Genomic DNA, 25,091 nt, shown 5'->3' with positions numbered 1-25,091 from the left:
TGAGGCAGGTGGGCATATGATTTCACATCAGTGGCTGATTTGCAGACATTATTCTGTTCCCACACAGTACCCCTGGATAGGAGGCAGAATTGTGACCTGCCAACAAGTATTGGGTAGCCAAGTTAAGTACAGGTTGTTCTGCTATAATGCACATTTTGTCAACGTGAATTGGCTGTAACGTGACTGACAAATAGGGGATGCTTCTAAAGCGCGAACTTTTAAAATGGGTATTGGCTATAACATGTTTTCATCGCCAACAATATAAGTGCTATTCTTAATTGCACAATTTTTATATAGCGTGGGATCACACAAGAATGCAACCATCACATTATAGAAGAACTGCCTGTTATTAAAAGATCGTAGCAGTGTTTAGCTCCTTCCACATTGGAGGGCCTTTGGCTGCCTAGTGTTGAGAATCTGTCCACTATTTAATTGAATAGTGAGCATGTGCTTTGGCTACTATTTATAAAATTTCTGAACCATCATTGTCAGATTGCTGTTTCTGGCACATAGTGGGATCTCAACCTGTATTTCACCTCAATGTCAGGGTCCTGACCCAAAACCACCTATCTCAAAAGTAGCTAAAGTACTAATTTGTATTATTGTCATTACTAAAATAATCACAAACATGCTCTGGTTGAAACACTTCTGAATTTGTATTAGTCATTCTGTGATAAAAACTTCACTCCTTTATGGTATGAATTCATTGGACCAATTATTTTGCCTCCTTTTCATAGCGAAACTAAAATACTAGACTTAAGTCTGCATTAGTAACTAGGTGAAAGTTTATTTTAAATTTGTACAATTACATTGGCTTGAGTATCGTCTGCAATAGCATCAAACTGATAAAAAGTATTCATAAAGTTCATTTTTTTTGTAAAGCAAGTGTCAACATGTTTCCATCCTGGAAATTAATTGTAATTGTGTCATGTATAAAGAATTAAATGGTTTTAATTGATTTACTTTAAAAAAATTCTTTTTCAGTGATGTACAGGCATTGAATGATTTTCTTCATGGACCTGGTAGTCAAGAAGTAAGAATTTTTATATTTACCATTGTGAATTTTAATGCTTCCAGATTGGTGATTAACACATTCATGAAATTTTATTGATTTGTCAAATAGTCTTACATTAAGTTTATCTGAACAGTATAATATAAAATATTTAAAGCAAAAGAATTGACCACTTATTATGTTTGTGATTTTCTGATCAATATTAATAGTGACAGTTAAAGTCAAACTAGTGATATAACAACCACAAGCAAAAACAAATTGCAGGAAAAGTTTAGCAGATGTGAAATCAGACTTAATGTTTCGGGTCCAGTGTCCTTGCTCAAAACTTATGATATAACAATATTGATAGATATTATTGCCAATATTCAAAAGGAGATAGAATCTATTTGGCTATAGATTTGGTATAGTCAGTATTAATTAAACAGACTGCTGAACTCTGCATTTCAATGAAGCTTCTAAAAAGGTTTTCCTGAGTTTTGTGATGGTTTTAATGCCCAAAACAATACAGATCAGTCTCAACATAATAAATGTGAATGACTCAATACTGGCTTGCATGTGTGTTCAAAGATATTCTTTTGTCTTTTGTATTCCCTTGAAATACTGACTCCTGTAAACTCCAAGACATTTACAGACTATGTTTTTTTATTCCCAACCATCTGAACTTTGTCACTCTATTTGGAGCATACACTTGGACTGTTGATACACAGAGGGCTGACTGTGTTTGCGCTGCAGGGCAAATAGAGAGGGGTGGAGTTGGAAAGTGTCTTCACTTATTGAGAGTAAAGTGTATCTTGCCCAAACAGATGAACGTGTAATGTTTTACTTTAGATGATCTGTGCTTGGTGAACCTGGTCTCTTGTAAGGAATTTACTTCAATATTCAGCCTGTCAACATAGAACATAAAACAATATAAGCACAGGAATAGTGGTCCTTCAGCCCACTATGTCTGAGCCAACTATGATGCCTTTCTAAACTAATCTCCCTATCAACACATGGTCCACATCCCTTTATTCCCTGCCTGTGCATGTGTCTAAATGCCTGTTAAACATTGCGATCATACCAGCTTCTACCACCTCCCCTAGACGTGCGTTCCAGGCAGCTACTATGCTCTGTGTAAAAGAAACTTTGCTTGTATATCTCCTTTAAACGTTTTCCCTCTCACCTTAAGCCTTTGCCCCCTAGTGTTTGAGATTTCCATCCTAGGAAAAAGACTGAAACTATTCACCTGATCCATATCTCTCATAATTTTATATACTTCTATCAGTTCATTCCTCAGCTTCCAATGCTCTAGCGAAAATAGTCCAAGTTTGTCCAACCTCTCCGTATAACTAATGTACTCCAATCCAGGCAACAAACTGATAAATCACTTTTGCATGTTCTCCAGAGCCTCCAAATCCGTCCTATAATGTGGCGACTAGAATTGCATGCAGTACTTCAAACGTGGCTTAACTAAAGTCTTATACAGCTGCAACTTGACTTGCTGACTTTTATACTGAATGTCCTAACTGATGAAGGCAAACATAGTGTATGCCTTTTTACTATTTCATCCACTATGTGATCACTTGCAGGGAGCAATGTATTTGCACCCAAGATCCCATTGTGTATGAATACTCCGAAAGTCTTGCCATTTACGGTATACTTTTATCTTGCATTTGACCTCCCAAAATGCACCAGTTCAAACCTGTTCAGATTAAACTGCCATTTCTCTGTCAAACTTTCCAGCTGCTTTATATTGTGTTGTGTTCATTGAAACCTTTACTCATGATGGGGCAGCATGGTGGTGCAGTGGTTAGCACTGCTGCCTCACAGCACAAGGGTCCAAGGTTAGATTCCAGCCTCGGGTGACTGTCTGTGTGGAATTTGCACATTCTTCCCATATCTGCGGGAATCTAATCTATCCGCAACTCTTCTAGTTTTCAAGTCATAGAACATGGTACAGCATAGGAACAGGTTGTTCGATCCGCCATATGTGTATTACCCATGATGCTACTGTAAAGTAATCCCATCTGCCTGCATATGGTCTGTGTTCCTCTATTCTCTGACCATTCATGTGTCTGTTTGAATGCCTGTTAAACTTTGCTAACTAATCCATGCAGGTTCCATGCACCTACCTCCCTCTGTGTACAAAACTTCCTTCAGGTCTAAGATGTGGCCATGGGAACCTGTATGAGCCCCAGTTATGCCTCATACTTTGTGCGTTATGTGGAACTTTTCTTGTTCTGATTCTACTTGGGCTCCCACCCACAACTCTTTCTCTAGTTAATTGATGACATCGTCGCTGCTTCCCTCTTTTGTCCAGAATTGGAAAAGTTCATCAATTTCACTTCCAGTTTCCACCCTGCTTTCCCCTTCTTTTGGTTCATCTCTGACTTCTCCTTTCCTTTCCCTGACATCTCTGTTTCCATTGCTTGGAATAGGCACTACAAACACACTGACTTTCACAGTTGTCTTCACTATACATTCTCAATCTCTGCTTCTTGTAAAGACTCACTTCGATTCTCCCAGATTTTCTGTCTCTGTCGCATCTGTTCCAATGATGCAAGCCCTACAAAGGGGCCCCTGACATGTCCACCTTCTGCCTCAACTGAGGATTTCCTATCACTGTGGTTAACAGTGCCCTCGACTGTGCCCGGCCCATGTCCCACCCTCATCCCTTCTCTTCCCTCCCACAACACTGAAATGACACCCCCCCCCGGTCCCCATTTACCATCCATCAACATCCACATCCAAAAGATCATTGGGTGCCATTTCCATCACCTGCACAGGGCTTTCACCTCCATACATACATTTCCCTCCCCTCCTTTGTCAGCATTCCACGGGGATCATAACCTCCAGGTCACCTTGGTCTACTCCTCCACTCTCAACACCTCCTCATGCCTCCCACTGCGCCTTTCCATGCAATTGTAGTAGGTGTAGCACATGTCCATTTACTTCCTCAATCCTCCCTATGCAAGGCCCTGTACAAACCTTCAAGGGAAGCAATGATTTACCTGCATTTCACTTGATCTAGTCTGTTGTATTCACTGCTCACAATGTGGTCGGCTCTGCAATGGGGAGATGAAACACAGGCAGAACACCTACATACTGTCTGCAAAAAATTACCCTGAGCTTCCTTTTGTCTGCCACTTCAACACACCACCGTATTCCCTGGCCAACATCTCTGCCTTGGATTTGCTGCAGCGAAGGTCGATGGAATCTGGAAGAACAGCAGCTCATTTTCCACTTGGGAATCCTGCAGTCTTCAGGACTCAATATCGAGTTCAATAATTTTAGAGTCTAAACATGTTCTCCTCTGTCCTTACCTCAACCCCCATATACCAAACCTTGTCATTATATAGGCTGCTGCCACAACCAACCCATTGTCAGCCACTAATGGTCCCCATAAGCAGCTATTGATTCTCCCAAGCTGACCTTCACCCATTCCTTTGTCTGCCTTACTGTTGTTCTCTTTCTCTGGCTCTACTCAGAATGTTAACTCTGCTTTCTGTCCACAGATGCTGCCAGACCTGATGAGTTTTCCAGCAATTTCTGCTTTTGTTTGATTTTCAACATCCACAATGCTTTGGTTTTTCTTTTGTCACCATAGAACATAGAACATTACAGCGCAGTACAGGCCGTTCAGCCCTCGATGTTGTGCTGACCTGTCATACCAATCTGAAGCCCATCTAACCTATACTATTCCATGTACGTCCATATGCTTGTCCAATGACGACTTAAATGTACTTAAAGTTGGCGAATCTACTACCGTTGCAGGCAAAGCATTCCATACCCTTACTACTTTCTGAGTAAAGAAACTACCTCTGACATCTGTCCTATATCTATCACCCCTCAATTTAAAGCTATGCCCCCTCGTGCTCGCCGTCACCATACTTAGAAAAAGGCTTTCCCTGTCCACCCTATCTAACCCTCTGATTATCTTATATGTCTCTATTAAGTCACCTCTCAACCTTCTTATCTCTAACGAAAACAGCCTCAAGTCCCTCAGCCTTTCCTCATAAGACCTCCCCCCCCCCATACCAGGCAACACCCTAGTAAATCTCCTTTGCATCCTTTCCAAAGCTTCCACATCCTTCTTATAATGCGGTGACCAGAACTGTACACAATACTCCAAGTGCGGCCGCGGCAGAGTTTTGTACAGCTGTAGCATAACCTCAGTTCCAGAACTCGATCCCACTATTAATAAAAGCTAAAACAGTGTATGCCTTCTTAACAACCCTGTCAACCTGTGTACATGGACACTGAGATCTCTCTGCTCATCTACACTACCAAGAATCTTACCGTTAGCCCAGTACTTTGCATTCCGGTTACTCCGACCAAAGTGAATCACCTCACACTTGTCCGTATTAAACTCTATTTGACACCTCTCAGCCCAGCTCTGCAGCTTATCTATGTCTCTCTGTAACCAACAACATCCTTCGTCACTATCCACAACTCCACCGACCTTAGTGTCGTCTGCAAATTTACTAACCCAGCCTTCTACGCCCTCATCCACGTCATTTCTAAAACTGACGAACAGCAGTGGATCCAAGACCGACCCTTGCAGCACACCACTGGTAACTGGACTCCAGGATGAACATTTCTCATCAACAACCACCCTCTGTCTTCTTTCAGCAAGCCAATTACTGATCCAAACTGCTATATCTCCCACCATCCCATTCCTCCACATTTTGTACAATAGCCTACTGTGGGGAACCTTATCGAACGCCTTGCTGAAATCCATATACACCACATCAATCGATTTACTCTCATCTACCTGTTTGGTCATCTTCTCAAAGAACTCAGTAAAGTTTGTGAGGCATGACCTATCCTTCACAAAACCGTGCTGACTATCCCTAATCAAATTATTCTTTTCTAGGTGATGATAAATCCTATCTCTTATAACCTTTTCTAACATTTTACCAAGAACTGAAGTAAGGCTCACTGGTCTATAATTACCAGGGCTGTCTCTACTCCCCTTCTTGAACAGGAGAACCACATTTGTTATCCTCTAGTCTTCTGGCACTATTCCTGTAGACAATGACGATTTAAAGATCAATGCCAAAGGCTTGGCAATCTCCTTCCTGGCTTCCCAGAGGATCCTAGGATAAATCCCATCCGAAACACGGGACTTATCTGGATCAACCATGTAATCTCAATCACCAGAATCCCATGTAACTTCATCTTTTGGACCAGCCCACTATGAAGGACCTTTTCAAATGCTTTTGTAAATTCCATGTAAGGTCCATTTGACTACAGCTATCTTCCACATGTTATCAGCAAGATCCAAACAATTTGTCGATTTCATGCATATGGCCCTGATGTTCCACCTTGCCAACTGATGAGTAGGCATCTTGTTTCTTTGAGTTTGTTTTATTGTTTGTTTGGTGTAATGGATTCCTTTCACTTGTTGAGCAGGCACTAAACACCAAGCAGTCACTGAAGCAGATAAATTAACAATACGTTTCTAATTAGGTATTGTCTGCCTTGTGTGAGTGGTGGCTGTCAAATGGGATGTGATCATTCTTTTGCTGGTCTTGCACATTACATGTCTAGGTGCCAATTTTCTCCATGTTTCACTTCAGCTTTAGATAAGTGCAAGGGACCCAGTTTCCATCGGCCATCATGAGGAGGTACAGCTAGGGGCTAGCCATTGGAGAGGCTTTGTGTTGACAGGAAGAGACCTAAACATTCGGCCTCAGTTTTCATACTACTGCTTCTCAGTGGTGTATATGGAAATAGGTTAAAAATGCAAAGCAAACCATGAAATGCATGGTAACTCTCTTCACTCACACATTATAGATGCATCACATCAACCTATGGGATACAGGTGGATACTGGCTCAACACTGACTGATATAGATGACCCTGGTTAGCACCAAGGCTGGGATGCAAACTTTGAAGGTTTTCTTGCTTTTAAAGTAAAAATGCTGCCGTTATATCAACATTACTCATTTTGCCTTCCTCAACTTAAAAAAGTAATCACAATTGAGCAGGCATTCTTCAGCATTTCTACAGGAAGTGCAAAAACAAAATAGAGCTTGCAGTGAGTTCTCACTTAAAGTTGTGTTAGCATTTCTGAAAATCAAGACTTTTAATGTAGCTAGGTTCTGTATATCCTGCCTTATTAGAAAAAAATTAAAATGTTATGCCCTCAAGTTGAAATATTTTATATTGCAAAATCCCTAAAGAAATAATTTTAAAAGGATAGTAAGTTAAATAAGAAAGACAAATTTAACATGCTACTTAGGTACAGGTACCTCCTTGTACACAGTCCTGCTTCCTGATACTGGTAACTGCGGACACTCTATGCTTTGGACCCTGCATCTGGACACTTTGAGTTGTGGCCTCTCCCCACTCCCCAACCCTTTGAATTGTGGTCTTTCCCCATTTCCTGACCTCCAAATTGCAGCCTCCCTTACTGACCCAAACCTTTGCCACTTCCTTCTGGATTTGCATTCCTATTTAAGATCTAGATTAACTCTGAAGCTGGAGCTTCAACAGTTGGAAGTGCAAGCTCCAAGGGTTCAGAAATGCTGGAGCTTTTATAGTTTAAGTTATTTCTCAATTCACTTTGCTTGCTACTTTGACATCCTGAACACTTGGAGATTTAAGATCTGGGTTCAAGAGAAGAACAACGAGGCAGAAGCAATTTTGAAAATAATTTAAAATTATAAAAAAGGGTTGTTTTCAATCACTATGATGGAACCAATCACTAAAGCCAAATGCTCTAACTCCTATTAATTTCAAAAGAGAGTAGAGGCGGCACAGTGGCTCAGTGGTTAGCTCTGCTGCCTCAGCACCAGAGACCCGGATTCAATTCTAGCCTTGGTGACTGTCTGTATGGAGTTTGCACATTCTCCCTGTGCCTGCATGGGTTTCCTCTGGGTGCTCCGATTTCCTTCCTCAATCCAAAGATGTGCAGGTCAGGTGAATTGGACAGCTGAATTGTCCATGGTGTTAAGTGCATTAGTTCGTGATAAATGTAGGGTAATGGGTCTGGGTAGATTACTCTTTGGAGGGTTGGTGTGGACTTGTAGAGCCAAATGGCCTGTTTTCACGCTAACCTAGAGTGAGAAGACTGAGAGACTGTTAGGCAGAATGCAAATAACTGTTAATTGCAACTTTGCCAGACTATCCAAATACACAAATACTAGGGGCATGTATGAAGGGATCACTAAAGCAACAGGCCTATTGGCAAAGGAACAGCGTTATTGGAAACAAAGGTGGAGAAAGTCATCACTGATTTCAATAAACAGTTGGAGATGTGGGAGGAATCCTATTTGAATGGCTGTAAAGCTCATAGGATTTGATGCCGCCCTGTCATAGCTCATCTTCTAAATTAAGCTGCTTCTCCCTCTAATGCTTTTTTTTGGTGCATAGAAGGATGTGATTACTGCAATCATTACCTCTAGGTGGTACAAAAAGAATGCATGTGCAAGAAGGCATCTGACATTATTCTTAAAATTTGGAAAGCTGCAACCAGTATCAAAGTTAGTGCTGCTGGTAGGTTCCTGTGATCCAGGACTCAATGGCCTGAATCATATCCCACACTAAGTGTGAATAACAGGGGTCAGATTGTGGAGGCTTTGAATAGCGGCTGAAACAGGGATGCTCAAGCAGAAGCACTATTCCAGCAGCTATCAATCGGTAGCCTGCAACCAGGATGAAGAGATGGTGAGGGGGAGCAGCAGATTGGGAGATGGAGGGAGCAGCTACCCCTCAGACATGACCACCTGGCTCCAGAAAGGGCCTATCCCTGTGCGGTAGGCAGTTGGAGAGGGTTGGGCAGCAATGTAGATTGATGTGAGTATGGCAAAGGAACGGTGCCATTAGTGGTGTATGTGCAGATGATTCCTGTAGTCTATTGCAACCAGCTGACATCACAAGTTTTATCTGCACGTGTGGGGGCTATTTTAGTGTCATGAGTTATCATTTCAGAAATAGAAAACTCACCTCGTGGAGATGATGGCTCAGACAAAAAGAAACCAGTAAATCCTGAACATTTTCAGTCCACTGTCGTCTTCTGCATAAAATGTGACAGAGACGCATATGCCAGAGTGAAGCTCCAGAGCAGCTAGGCAGTGCTTATCATCACATTTCAAACAATTGACACAAGATTTTTGATCAGCTTTAGTTGATCTATTTAGTTTAATCTATTGATCAGCTCGAATTGTCCTATAATCCCTTGACCTCTCTGATTTTCTTAGCTTCATCATTGAAGGTTGTGCCCTTAGTTGCCAGCTTTCTAAGTTCAAAAATTCCCTCCTTAAACTCCTCTGGTTCCTCACTTCTGTCTTCTTTAAGACCCTCCTTTAAACCTAGACTGTGATTGTTTTATTCTCAGTTCCACAGACATTGTAGCAGTCCATGCCCACAAGCAAAACGACTTGCATAGTATCCAGGTTTGGATTGATAAGATTGAAAATTGACAATAGTCATCACCAACAATGGAGATTGCACACTTCCATCATGACAATCAATGATATTACCATTGTCGAATCACTCACCATCAATATGCTGGTTGACCAGATGCCCACTTCAGTCCTTTTATCTCGATGTGGTTCAATGTCAAATTTAGTTTCATAATCACTACTGTGGTTTATCAAAATATAAGCATTTTTGTAATTCCACTTTTGTTGATGTTTAATACAATTGAGTCTTGGATCTTTGATTTTCACAGATAGATGAGGATGATTTGCTTGGTTCAGCCTGCACTATTGACAACTCCAATTCACTTTTTGCTGATGCCATTGTAAGTACTGAGATTGAAAAAATTCTTTACAATATATATATGGATTATAATCATGATAAGATTATTCTAAATGTGATATGTTGCATCTGTTCTAATGAAACACCTTTTCATTTTCAGATTTCTATTATTTTCTATATTGTTTTGGACAGCTCACTTCATTGATCAACCTTTTACCCATCTATAGCTTTCCTTTTTTGTCTTGATTATGGCCCTCTGAATCACTTCAGAATATTTTTCCATGTTAATAGATATATAGTTACTTCTTAAAATCTGTTTGGATATGTGATTATATAACTTCATGGCAGGTGGGCTTCAGTCTGGACCTTCTGGCTCAGTGATAGGGATGCTATCACAGCACCATGAGACATTTAAGGTGAATGTCAGGTGTGGGAAACACTCTATAATTTGTTTACCATGAATGATGTTATCCTGTGACATGGGAATCACAATTAATAAATACAGATGTTAATCCCATAGTGTTTTCAGAGCTTGATGCAATCTCCTCAAGTTTTATTCGTGAAAATTGAATAAATCATTGTCCAACCTCACTACTGTACCAAGGCTAGGGATGATAATTGATAATACTTACAGGAAGTATTGCTGATTTAAAGAGTCCATAATGAACCATTGCATGGTTCTATTAGTTTCTATCAGAGAGGGTAGCTAGTGTTTCATTTTAATGTTTTATTCAAAAGGTGGCCCCTACTGTCGTGCAACCATTCCCTCAATGGCTAATCAACCTCTATGCTGCCATTTAAAAAAAAACGCAATTTCAATTTTGTGTTAACACAACAAATAGAATTAATATTGTTTTAGGTTAGGCAAAAATATTTTGACCAAGGAGAGAAAGCAGATTATTTGTTGATGAAGCAGCTTAAATGCTTAAAAATACTTTGATACTTATAACAAGAAGTTCATTACCTTACCTGTACAAATCTAATCACAGTGGGCAGAGCTCAATTTCAGAGATCTCCAATAAACAATTTTCTGGATGGGTGCAGATTTAACAGTATTGAAGAAGCTTGACAACATCCAGGTCAGATTGCATTATTTTGGATTGCATTCATTGGCATGTTTAGTCTGCAACATGAACAATCTAGAAGATGCACTGCAGCAGTTCATTATAGTTACTTTGACAGATGTAACTCATGAAGTATTAGAGCTACTATATACCTAATTGAATTAAATTTTATATTCATAACAAGCATTGACAAATCAAATTGGAACCAATATTAAATTTATCAATCAACATTTACCAAGGCAGGCAGGAAGATCTCCATATAATAGTTTCAAGAAATAATAGTGGCCAATCAGGAGTAGAAGGAGAGCCAAATTTTCCCAAATACTTTTGCAATTCTATATTATCATGCTTTTTCTTCCTCCCATAAGCTTAAAAACCTATGAAATATTGAAAACGTAAATTAATAAATTACAGAAATACATAAATTACAAAGCAACTTTTACTCTTTTGAAACACCTGTAACAAAATTTTCTGTCAGAGGTGTCCACATATAAAAAGCCTAAACCTTGAGTTCACAAAGGAATGCTAAAAAGATTCCAATGAGTAATTTGTAGATCTAACCATGCAGGTGTAAGCACCTTGTAGTTGTTGGTGTCGGTTCGCTCGCTGAGCTTGAATGCTTATTTCCAGATGTTTCATCACCATTCCAGGTAACATCTTCAATGAACCTCCAAATTAAGCACTGGTGGTGTAGCCCGCTTTCTATTTATATGTTTGGGTTTCCTTGGGTTGGTGGTGTCATTTCCTGTGGTGATATCATTTCCTATGGTGATGTTATTTCCTGTTCTTTTTCTCAGGGTGTGGTAAATGGGACCCAAGTCAATGTGTCTGTTGATAGAGTTGTGGTTGGAATACCATGCTTCTAGGAATTCTTGTCCGTGTCTCTGTTTGGCTTGTCCTAGGATGGATATGTTGTTCAAAGTTTGTGAGGCCAAGGGGTCTGAGTAGTCTGGCAATCATTTCCGAGATGCCTTTGGTGTAAGGGAGAAGGGCTAGGGTTTCTGGACGTGTTTTGTCTGCTTGTTTAGGTTTCTTCCTCAGAAATCGGTGGAAATGACTGCCAGACTACTCAGACCCTTGGCATCATGGTAGCCCACAAACCCACCAACACACTAAAACAGCAGCTAATGAACTTAAAAGACCTTATACGGACAACAAGCAAAACTAATGTCATCTACAAAATACCTTGCAAGAACTGTAACAAGCACTGCATTGGACAAACAAGCAGAAAACTAGCCAACAGGATACATGAACATTAACTAGCCACAAAAAGACATGACCCACTCTCACTCGTACCCTTACATATAGATGAGGAAGGACAACACATCCATCTGGAGAAAGCCAGATGGGGACAATGGACGAGAATTCCTAGAAGCATGGTATTCCAACCGCAACTCTATCAACAGACACATTGACTTGGGTCTTGTTTCTCCTGGAAAAAAAAACAGGAAATGGCATCACCACAAGAAATGATGTCACCACAGGAAATTACATCACCAACCCAAGGAAACCCAAACATATAAATAGAAAGTGGGCTACACCACCAGTCCTTCATTCGGATGCTCACTGAAAATGTTACCTAGTATGGTGACGAAATGTCTGGAAATGAACCTTCCAGCTCAGCGAGCAAACATACATCCAGAACTTCAACCTGAGTTATAAATCTTCTCAAAACTCGCTAACCTTGGAGTTGTTTTTGAATAATTCTTGAATGAATAATCCATGCTTGGTTAGTTGTATAGAAATTGCAATCCATCCTCTGATGTTGTGTATGAATACTGCATTGCTGTTAATAATTATTTACTCAAGAATCTGTACCTAGGTACCTTGGTACCTAAGATGGTGCCATAAATGGTGACTTGTAAACTTTTCACTGTAATCAGGTGAGTGCATGTGACAGTAAAGCTAATTCACTATAATTCAGTTCAATTCAATTCAATTCATGTGTAGAGGGAGACTTACAATTGACTCACTTGAGTTTAATGCTTACTCAGAAGATTTAATTGAAGTAAATTTAATTTGATTCCAGAGCTATTCGTTAAAGCAGAAGAAGTGCAAACAAGGACCTTTTAAATTTAATGAATTCCATCAATTTGCTATAAAAAGCCAGGTCCTAATTAGAAGGGCAATATCAGCAAAGAACTGCTATTCCAAATAACATGCAGATATGTGTTTATTTAATTCTGATATGTGGGACTACTTTATTTGTTTATCTATTTACTGTTCAAAGAATATTTATTTCAGTTTTCTGAGGTAATTTCTTCAAAACATCTAGTTACAGTTTTCTCCATGGATGTACGTATCCCAGTATCCTCAATTGTGAATGACAAAAGAGATCTACCTTAATTTTTAAGCAATATATTTTAATGCTCTAATGTCACATTGAAGTATCTGCCTCACACTTGAAACGATGTATGAAGCATAGATATGATCGTTTGGACATTCTGTGTGGTCCTATTCCCAACATTTTCTGAAAAAGAAGAATGGCCTGGTGGTTTCTTAAAATCTGTCATCATGTATAGTTTCCTTAACAGAAATTATGTGGTCTTAAACATGGTGATTAGAAAACAGCATATTGTCTACCTTATGCAACATGGAACACCTGCTAATAGTAAAAGTGTTTGTGTGGCTCTGGTGTTTCATTGATATTAGCATGTTCTTGTTCTCATCAGATTTACCATGAGCATACTGTGATGGATTTAATATTTTAGCAGTATTGAATTTACTATGCATACATGAAGCTATCTGGAAGCTAGTGAAGCCCCCCTAAACCCCAAAAACCTTCCTTGGTCTTTATGGACCTTAGTGACCTCTGCAACACAAACCTTGTGAGCATGTTTCATGTCAGGTGAAGTTACAAATGGAATTCCCAAACAGTGTTATTTAAATTGTATGGAATTAAAGTTTTGTTTAAGAATAGACAGAAATATTTCCAACTGGCAAGCAGGTATTTGAAGGTCATTTAATTCACACGTGGGATGTAGGTGATGCTGGCTGGTCTGTATTTATTGCCTCTTCCTAGTTGGCCTTGAGAAAGTGGTGGTGAGCTGCCTCTTGAACCACTGCTGTTTATTGAAATGTTGGACGTTGAAAAGGATCCATGTTTTCACAGTTTTTCTAGTTCATCCCAAATTCCAGTTGAATGAAGACTATTTTAGGAGTGTGGGTAAGTTTCTGGACTGTGCCGAATTATCACTAGCTATCAACCAGCATGAATTCCAGTGAGACCTTAATAAATATTCAATAATTCTCTCAGACAAAGAATGGGATTGATTCCCTTTAAGGATATTGTATTCCCTTAGGAATATAACAAAAGCAACATCAATCTATTATTCCTCTCTTCCCAGACTTTGAAGTCTGATGGAGTGGGTAAGAGCCATTCTGACTTCCACTGAAGCAGGAGAGGGGTCTCTGAAGTATGCTTGAAGGTGCAGTCTACCCAAACACAATGCAATCCAAATGATGTTCATGATACCATCTTTAGTATGTGGGCAAATGTCTGGCCATGAACAACTGCCATTCACTCTGCCACAGATGGGCCAACAGCTTTGGAAAGTCTTATCCTATTAAATGTTGCTTCTTGCTATTTCTAAAATGTTTGTAATCTGTCCAAAATTTAACTTTTCAAAAGAAACAAAATGGTGCAATTGTTTGTTTTAGACAAGTTTGTATCAATTTGATAAACATATGATTACAGTATGTTCCAACTTCCACCTTTCAGAGTGCTGACCCTACCTCTTCCACTAAAGATACACATAACCATATTGGAGAAGAATCCTCAAGACTGCAATTAGCAAGTAGTCTTAATGTTTTGGAGGAACTGGATGCCTCTTCACCTCTTTCGAACTTAAATGGGGACCAGCCTTTTGATATTCTGCAGAAGTCTCTTCAGGAGGCTAATATCACTCAACAAACCTTGCAGGAGGAAGCAGATTTGGCAGCTGGCATTACTTCCACCCAGGACTTTTCTCAAACTCCACATCATGCTGCATCCTTTTCTCAGGTTTCACAGTTACCTTCTGGCACTTCAACAGTAAAAGGCCTGACACAGCAGCAGATGAATGTAACACCGGCTCCCATTTTGCAGCAAGTTTTACGAACTCCCTTTGTAAATAATGAAGCTAATGTACAGCCTGGATTTTTTCAACAAATGGGCATCAACAGTGTTGCAATTCAGCATGTACCCAGCAGCAACCAAGCTGGTGGTATTGGACCAATCCAGCTGATTAGTTCATTGGATACTCAGCAGCCTGTAATGACTCTTAATCACCTTGAAGGGTCTCAGTTTATCTCGAAGAGCAGTGGACAACCACCAGCTCTAAACCCTGGGCCTCTAGGTGGCTACAATATGTCATCTCTTCCTAACCAGCAACAAATGTCTTTGAGTACATCTGGTTTAAATGAAACCGGTGGGTTGTTGCTTCAGAGACGTGTGACAGCACTTAATGGAAACACTTACTATGGAACATCTAATATTGGCCAGGTACCACAACATATGTCTGTTCACTTTAGTGGTAATAACATTCAAACAGCACTGCCTTTGCATAATATTATCATTCAGCGAGGCCCTGTACCAAGTCAGCCGAAAATTTCACTTAGCATTCAACCTAAGCCCGCTCAAATGAACCAACAACAAACAGTTTACAATGTCAACAACCTGGAATTGCAGACAGCATTCAAACTCCAAAATGAAGTTGCATTACAACAACAGCAAATACAACATGGCCTTCCTTTTTGCTCCACAAACTCTTCTCAGAGTTCATCACTGGGCCCAGCACTGGGTGTCGATATTGCAAAGCACCAGGTGACTAGAAAGTCTGCTAGACCACAAGTTTTAAATCAAACAGGAAACATCATAATTCATCCTCCCATTGGGCAGCATGAACCTCTTGTATCCCAGAACCAGTTTTTCATTCCTACCAGCCTAGCATTAAATATGAATTCAACTGTTCAACACCTTCAGACTGCAAATGGACAGATTCTTCAAAATCGAACTGTACCAACCCAATTGGTCTCCAACCAAGTAGCTTCTGAATGTGTTTTAACAAATCGTAATTCTTCAGGTACAATGTTGACTACCCAGTCTTTTTCAGGACAGTTCTTGAATAATCAGAACTCTGCAGGACAGTTGGTTTCTAGTCAAAGTGGCATGGGACAAGTTATTAACGCTTCAGGAGGGCAGCTGCTAACAAACCATGGCTCATCGCAGCTAGTTACTGGGCAGGTTCCACTCCACCAGGCTTCACAGATGGTATTTAATCTTCCAACCACTCAAAGTGTACAACCCACTGCTGGTGGTTCAAGCATTAATACAGGAATATTTAAGCAATCCGGGCAGAATGCAGTCCGAGGACGGTCAATGCAAAACCAACTTGCTGTTTCAAATACACCTAGTTCTCTGTGCTCTAGCTACGTGTCTACAGTACAGCCTGTAATGTCAGCAAGCAGTGGTGGTGAAAATGTCACACAAGCGTGTTCCAGTGGTAATATTGTAATGGTTTGTCAGGGAGAGCAATCTCTTGTGACAGTACAGTCTGCCCAGCAGCAACCACAGTGTCAGCAACAGTTGGGAATGAATCAAATTTACCGGATTTCCAATCCTTATCACCAAAATGCAGGTGCAATGCAGCCCTCGCGACAGGTTGTTTTCAGCCGGACGGACATGCCAATAACACAAACCAGCAATCAACAGCAATTTCTGTACTCCCAAGTAAGTGATGAATTACTGAATTTGTGAATGATAAATCTTTAAAGAAATAAAATACTGAACTATGGAAGCATCTTTTTCATCACTGCCTGAGCTATTCTCATAGTACAGCATTGCAATGTAGGTGCAATAATATGCTGACTTTGTTGGTGCAAAATTCCACATGCACACATGCATCTTTTAATTTTCTTTTAAAGATCCCAAAAGCTTTGTAGTGCTTTATTAAATTATTTGTCTTTAAAAATGAGCGTTCTATCAGATGACTGATTGATAGAGTTTGTGAAATGTTTACCTATTAGACTATGTGATAATTATTGTGTATTGTTGCAAACACAGCTTGTTTGAAACATTTAATAAGACCATAAGATGAAGGGAGCAGAAGTCGGCTGTTCATCTCGTGGAGTCTGCTCCGCCATTCAATTAGACCATGTTTTCTCAAATAATCCTCAGCTGTATTTTCCTGCCTATTCCCGATAACATTAATTCCCTTAATGAAAATACATCTATCTTGACCTTGAATATACTTCACAATCCATCTTTGACAGCTTTCTGCAAAACAATTCTGCAGATTTACTGAAAAAATTGCTTCTTATTTCTATTTAAATGTGCGATTCCTTATTCTGAGATAATGTCCTATGGTTCTAGACTCTTCGACAACAGGAAATAACCTCTCTTCTGTCCTGTCAAGTCCCCTAAGAATCTTTTGTGTTTCAATGAAGTCACCGCTCATTCTTCAAATTCCAATGAGCACAGACCCAACCTACTCAACCTAAGACAGTACCTCCATTCTGGCATCAGCCTCGTGAACCTTCTCTGCACTGCCTCCAATGCCAGTATATCTTTCCTTAGACAATGAGCCCAAAAATGTTCTTCATATTCCAGCAATGGTCTGCCTAGTGTTTTGTATTGTTTTAGCAAAACCACCCTACTTTTATACTCCATTTTCTTTGAAACAAAGACCAATATTCTATTTGCCTTCCTTCCTCCTGCTGAATTTCTATGATAGCTTTTTGTGATTCATTCCTGAGAACTCCAATTTCCTTTGTTCTATAGCTTTCTCCACTTAAATAATGTTCAGCTCCTCTATTCTTTCTGCCAAAGCGCATAACCTCACATTTTCCCATATTCCATCTGCCACGTTTTTGCCCACTCACTTAACCTGTCTGTCTTCCTCTGCAGACTCTTTGTGTCATCCTCACCACTTGCTTTCCCATTTAATTTTGTGTCATCTGCAAACTTGGCTATAGTACATTGCTTCTTCCAAGTTGTTAATATATATTCTAAATATTTTTGGCCCCAGAACTGATCTCTGGCACTGTGTTAATTGTAGATTGTCATTCCTGAAAATGACCCCATTATGCTAACTCGCTGACTTCTGTTGGTTAGTCAATAGAACATAGAACATAGAACAATACAGCACAGAACAGGCCCTTCGGCCCACGATGTTGTGCCGAACTTCTATCCTAGATTAAGCACCCATCCATGTACCTATCCAAATGCCGCTTAAAGGTCGCCAATGAATCTGACTCTACCACTCCCTCGGGCAGCGCATTCCATGCCCCCACCACTCTCTGGGTAAAGAACCCACCCCTGACATCTCCCATATACCTTCCACCCTTCACCTTAAATTTATGTCCCCTTGTAACACTCTGTTGTACCCGGGGAAAAAGTTTCTGACTGTCTACTCTATCTATTCCTCTGATCATCTTATAAACCTCTATCAAGTCACCCCTCATCCTTCGCCGTTCCAACGAGAAAAGGCCGAGAACTCTCAACCTATCCTCGTACGACCTACTCTCCATTCCAGGCAACATCCTGGTAAATCTTCTCTGCACCCTCTCCAAAGCTTCCACATCTTTCCTAAAGTGAGGCGACCAGAACTGCACACAGTACTCCAAATGTGGCCTAACCAAAGTCCTGTACAGCTGCAACATCACCTCACGACTCTTGAATTCAATCCCTCTGCTAATGAACGATAATACTCCATAGGCCTTCTTACAAACTCTATCCACCTGAGTGGCAACCTTCAAAGATCTATGTACATAGACCCCAAGATCCCTCTGTTCCTCCACCTGTCCAAGAACCCTACCATTAACCCTGTATTCCGCATTCTTATTTCTTCTTCCAAAATGGACAACCTCACACTTGGCAGGGTTGAACTCCATCTGCCACTCCTCAGCCCAGCTCTGCATCATATCTAAGTCCCTCTGCAGCCGACAACAGCCCTCCTCACTGTCCACAACTCCACCTATCTTTGTATCATCTGCAAATTTACTGACCCACCCTTCGACTCCCTCATCTAAGTCATTAATAAAAATTACAAACAGCAGAGGACCCAGAACTGATCCCTGCGGAACTCCACTTGTAACTGGACTCCATGCTGAATATTTACCATCTACCACCACTCTCTGACTTCGACTGGTTAGCCAGTTTTCTATCCAATTGGCCAAATTTCCCTCTATCCCATGCCTCCTGACTTTCCGCATAAGCCTACCATAATCCTCTATCCATGTTCATACATTGCATCCAATGCCCAGAGGCCCTTATTGAGTAGCCTAATGGTCTTTTGACAAATACCTTCTGAAAATCTAAATCTATTATATCCACTGCTACCTCTTTATCTATCCATCTTCTTACTTCCTTAAAGAATTCTAGTAAATTGGTTAGACATGATTTCCCTTCCATGAAATCCTGTTGACTTTCTATTTGATCACATCATATATTTCTAAACGCAGGTTGTTATGCTATAACATGACAGTTGTGTTTCTCCGCAACATCATGCTGTAGAAAATCCTCCTATGGAAACCGCTATTAAATATTAAGTTGTAGAAGATCTCTAATAGAAAATTGCTGTACCCATTCAGTACAAAATTTGCGTTATCCAAACAATGTCCACAATTTGTCAATTGCAATAAAGCCAATTCACGCTAACGAAACGTGAATAGCGTTATATAGCAGAATGACCTGTGCTGTGCAAATCCATTCTCAATACCAGTTGTTAACTTAACTAGCCTACAGTTCCTGTTATTTATTTTCTTCCCTTTTTGAATAAAATTGTTACATTGGCAGTTTTGCACTCCTTTAAAACTTTTCAGACTCTAAGGATTCTTGGAAGATTACTATCGGTGCATCCACTATCTCTACACTTACTTCCTTTAATGCTGGGATGCATCCCATCAGATTCCAGGGGACTTACTGGCTTTTAGTTCCTTTGGTTTCCATTGTACATTACCTCTACATTTGCCCCTGACTAATGCATCTCATCTACACATCCCTGAACACTATGGGCAATTTGGCTTGTCCAATTCACCTAACTTCACATTTTTGGACTGTGGGAGGAAACCTACAAAGACATGGGGAGAATGTGCAAACTCCATGCAGATAATCACCTGAGGCTAGAATTGAACCTGGGTCCTTGGCGTTATTTGGCAGCAGTGCAAACCACTGAGCCATCATGCCTTTTTAAAATCCTTTTTCCTCAATTCATATCTTTGCTATGAACCATTAATTATTTTCTTAAGCATCTACCATTATTCTTCAAGTACGTTTGCTGCTGAGTCCCTTTCCCAGATTCAAAATAGCCTGATCTCTGGTTGGATCTGCAAGATATTTTTCGTGGAAACTGTTCCATATGCACTCTGTGAATTCTTTCACATGTCTTCCTCTCTCAATCTATCCCAGCTACATGAAAATTAGAGTCTCCCAGGATTAACTGCCTTTGTTATATGCACTCATCATCTTCTAATTTATTCTCTGTCCCACTGAAAAGCTACTGTTACGGGAGCTGTGTATTACTCACAACTGTGTCTTCCCATTTTAACTTCTTACCATCACTCAAGTGGACTGTACATCTTTTGATACAAGATCATGTCAAGCTATTGTACTTATTTGATCTCATACCAACAATGCTACCCTGCTATCTTTTCCTTCCTATTTGTTCTTTTCAAAAGTCACACATCCCCAAATATGTGATTCCTGGCTATGATCTCTTTGTAAACATATCTGTATCATGGTTAAAAGATCATATCCATTAATCTGTGCTTGTGCCATTAATTAATTTGTTTTGCTCCAAATTCTATGAGCATTCAAATAAAGAGAAATTATTTTTGTCTTTTTAAATTTTGTTTTCCCCTTTTGACCCTATTTATTGCTCGTTTTCTATGTTTATACATTCTATTCCTTCCTGTACAATTCTGAGTGTCATTGTCAAAATAGCTGCCCTGTAATGCTGCCACATCCTCTTATTTTGTAAGGCTACATTCCTTCTCTCTCAAACCCTTCCTCCTCGAATTAGTGCAAACTCTCTGTACAGTCCTAGTTATTCAATTCACCAGGACAATGGCCCCAGCACAGTTCAAGTGAAACTCATCTCACTGGAACAACCCTTTCTACACTACTACTGGTGCCAGTGCCACACAAACTGAAACTCATTCCACCTACATCAATCATTAAGCCATTCATTTAACTTAATTTGCCCTATGCCAGTTTGCCCGTGGCTCAGGTAATAATCCAGAGGGTTTCAGCTTGAAGGTTCTGTTTTGTAATTTGGCTCCTAAGATTTATTAAGCTGTGAAATAATATAGGAAGTAGTGTGGTGGGTGCTGAAGAAATTGGCCCTGACTTGTAAGGCTTCTTCAGAAACCATAAATCCCAAACATAGATGTAGTGTTAGGCACTATCATTGGAATAATGCAATGACTTGGAGAATGAACAGAGAGACACCGAGCAAGACACTTTGAAAGCGGAAGGGAAGAAGAGTTCATGACGAATCATTATTCCACAGTAGCAGGTAATACTGTCCAGGCTATCCCTTAGTACCCTGTATTGGATTCCGTGGGTGAACCAGCATTAATGGAAGATCTGCAAAATGCATTTAGACATAGTTAAAAAAAAAAAAGCCTGCGGCCACAATGATATTCTAGCTGCGGTCTTCAAAGCTGGAGAACCTTTGCTGTGTCAGGAAATACAGTACGCTCAGTTGAAGTAGCTGTAGTTGAATAGTCATAGAGATGTACAGCAAGGAAACAGACCCTTTGGTCCAACTCAGATATCCTAAATTAATCTAGTCCCATTTGCCAGCACTTGGCCCACATCCCTTTAAACACTTCCTATTCCTATACTTATCCAGATGCCTTTAAAATGTTGTTTGTACTAGCCACCACCACTTCCTCTGGCAGCTCATTCCATACATGCACCACCTTCTGCCCCTTAGGTCCCTTTTAAATGTTTGCCCTCTCACCATAAACCTATGCCCTTTAGCCTCCCCCACTGTAGGAAAAAAAGCCTTGTCTATTTAACCTAACCATGCCCCTCATGATTTTATAAGCCTCTATAAGGTCACCCCTCAGTCTGTGACGCTCCAGGGAAAACAGCCCCAGCCTATTCAGTCTCTCCCTATAGCTCAAACTCTCCACCCTGGCAACGTCCTTGTAAATCTTTTCTGAATCCTTTAAAGTTTCACAACATTCTACCGATAGAAGAAAGACCAGAATAGCACATAATATTCCAAAAGTGGCCTAACGAATATGTTAAACCTGTGTGATATGACTGTGAGATTTTTGACCATGTTTCTTTGTTTTTTTCTCCTTTTTTGTAAGAAGGATTGTAATGTTTAAATTTTTTTAGCTTTGTTTCTTTCTTTTTCTGCTTTGTACCTGAGATTTTGAACCTAGGTACCTTTGTACCTAAGATGGTGCTGTAAGTGGCGACTTGTAAACTTTTCACTGTACTCATTTGAGTATATGTAACAATAAACCTAATTCAATTCAACCTTACTAAACATGTGAAGGTCACGTGAATCTTAGCTCAGAATCATGATTGGATATTACTTAATGCTCCATATCCTAGTAGTTACCAAGCAGCAACCTCTAGGTCTGGTGTAGTTGATGAGATATGCTATTTGAAGCTGCACTCACTGACCATGACCATTTGTTTGAATTAATTGAACTTTTTTCAGTGCTGCATCCTAGTCCTTTGGTTTTGACCTTGTCACTTCCTATGGATGCTGCATATTTCTCCTCAACCCTAAGGCTTCAGTAGTAAAGTTTGAAAATGTGGAATGACATACCATCTTCTTCTCAGTCAGAATTACTTGTAGAATGAAATCCAGTACCTCCTCCAGCCACAATACCTCTCCTATGTGTGAAGATTGGAACTTCAACTCACGTTAGCCTCTTACAGTTTTTGTATCCTTGCTGAGGCTTGCTAGACTGAGGTGTTGTAGACTATAACTCTAGTAATGAATCGGCAGCATTAAGTTGATGTGCATTGTACATTGAAAGCACCAGACAGGTTAGTTCCGCATTATAATTTCTGTGGCTGTTTCAAGGCATTATTGAATTTTATAAATATATTGTGGTGCTATTATTAATTTTCAAACAGTATTTTGAAAATATCAAAAGCAGATTTGACTTTTTAAACTTAAAAGTTAATATTTCTCTGGGGTATGTTTATGCTTTAATGTACTGAAATTTATTATTCTTTTAAGTTGAGTGGGAGCAAGAACAAAATAATTACCATGATTAGATTAAAAAATCTTTTTGTGACTGTTCCAGAATTTGTTTTAGACATTTACTAAAATGATTATATATGAATTAGTATATCAGAATTGTAAATGTATTAATTAGTATGCTGATTTATTTTCCAAAGTTGTGCGTTTGTATGAACTGCTTAACAGAATGCTTATATGTATTCAGTGTCTGATTTTATTCATACATCGACATGATTGCAGGCTCCAAAGAAAATGATGGCGACAAGTAAACACCAATCAGTCACTAGTCACTCCTTGGCTAGTTTGGGGCAGCTCTCCAGTCAAGTTTCAGCTTCTCCCTTTGGTAGTCAGACTCTGCCAAGTTCTGTTTCTAATGATGGCATACAACAGCCCCATATACCCAACTTATTGAGCAATACAGGGATCCATAGCAAAACTACATGTGTGGGTAAGTAAGGGAAATTTCAGTGTAATTGTATGGATGGAAATTGCAACAAGACCCACCGCCTTTTATTTTCATTGTTTTTTTTTGTGTTTCATTGTTTATCGTTGTGTTTCATTGTTTTTCGTTGTGTTTTTATACACAGGGTGTACTTGTACAATGAATATACTGTAAAAGTGTTGTAATGAGGCACCTAGAAGTATGGGTAAAATAAATGATAGTGCAGTAAACTTGCAAAATATGCATATTGCCTGAAGTAGACAATAAATGATTAAGCATTTGAATAGAGAAAGCATGAATTAGTATTTCAGTTGCAAAGCCTGCATGAAATCTCAAATTGGCTACATTTTTCAATAATATTGAGATAAAAAAAGGGCAGACAATGTATACGAAAACATTATTTGTTAAATGTAGATTGAAGATAAAAATTGTAGAAAATTCAGAAATTAGGATAAAATTCAAAATCCAAATCAATTGTAATTCAAAGGAGTAGCATGTCAAGGAAATAATTGGCACTTTTTAAATCAACAGGAGCTAAACAATGGAACAGAGGGACCTTGGAGTTCAGGTGCACGGTTCTCTGAAAGTGGAGTCACAGGTAGACAAGGCAGTGAAGAAGGCTTTTGATACACTGGCCTTCATCAGTCAGGGTGTTGAGTGTAGAAGTTGGGAAGCTATGTTGCATTGTACAGGATGTTGGTGAGGTTGCACTTGGAGTATTGTGTTCAGTTTTGGTCACCTTGCTTTGGAAGGAAGTTATTCAACTGGAAAGAGTGCAGAAGAAATTTACAAGGATGTTGTCAGGGCTCAATGGTCTGAGTTATTATAAGAAGAGTTTGGACAAGCTAGGACTTTGTTCTTTAGAGCGTAAGAGATGATGGTGAGGATCTTATAGAAGTGTACGGGATCATGAGAGGCATGGATAACGAGAATGCATTCAGTCTTTATTCCAGGGTTGGGCAATCGAGGACTTGAGGGCATCAGTTTAACTGAGAGGGGAAAGAATAAAAGGGAACCTGAGAGGCAACTTTATTGCACAGAAAATGTTAATGCACATGGAATGACCTGCCAGCAGAAGAGTTTGAGGCGGGTGCATTAACAACATTTAAAAGGTATTTGGACAAACACATGGATAGGAAAGTTTTAGAAGGAAAAGGGGTCAACTGCAAGGAAATGGGGTTAGAGTGGGTGGACATTTTGGTAAGTATGGACCAGTTTGGGCCTAAGGGCCTGTCTCCGTGGTGTAGGACTCTATGACTCTCTAATATCAGGTCAAAGCAAACTTGAACTTTTAAAAATGCATGAAGACAGATAATGGTTTTCCTGTGAAATACTTTGGCTTCTTACTTCCTGAAAGTGTCACGTCATGTTGTGTAGGATGTATAAGTAAAAAATGTACTTTCTCCCATGGTGTCTTGGCACATGTATTATGTCAAAGTTTTCAATTAAATGTAACTTGTAAAATGAATTAGGTCTTTTTGACTTTTACTTTCCTTTAGTGGGGAATAAACAAAAGAAATATTATTCATTTTTGATCCATATTTGAGGAAAAAGTTTGACAAAATGGCTTTTCCTAGTGTTTTCTCTTGCTTTCTACTAGTACATCTATTAAAAAATTGCCTTTAGAAAGATGTCGCCATTTACAGCAGTAACATCTTCCATGTTACAATATGCATGTATCTAACTAAA

General features: G+C 39.7%; 1 protein-coding gene across 7 annotated transcripts in view; it reads left to right on the top strand.

Annotated features, from left to right (window-relative positions):
* Positions 1 to 25,091, top strand: part of bicral (BICRA like chromatin remodeling complex associated protein) — a 91,443-nt gene that overhangs the window by 46,629 nt on the left and 19,723 nt on the right. For all 7 annotated transcript variants that reach the window (XM_072580696.1, XM_072580693.1, XM_072580697.1 and 4 more), the window contains 4 exons: positions 985 to 1,033; positions 9,671 to 9,742; positions 14,485 to 16,473; positions 23,201 to 23,408. In XM_072580696.1, the coding sequence (XP_072436797.1) occupies positions 985 to 1,033; positions 9,671 to 9,742; positions 14,485 to 16,473; positions 23,201 to 23,408 (2,318 nt within the window). The remainder of the gene's footprint in view (positions 1 to 984; positions 1,034 to 9,670; positions 9,743 to 14,484; positions 16,474 to 23,200; positions 23,409 to 25,091) is intronic.

This window comes from Chiloscyllium punctatum, chromosome 11 (genome assembly GCF_047496795.1).
Source record: "Chiloscyllium punctatum isolate Juve2018m chromosome 11, sChiPun1.3, whole genome shotgun sequence".
NCBI lineage: Eukaryota > Metazoa > Chordata > Chondrichthyes > Orectolobiformes > Hemiscylliidae > Chiloscyllium > Chiloscyllium punctatum.
This window is presented reverse-complemented; position numbering and strand designations above follow the sequence as displayed.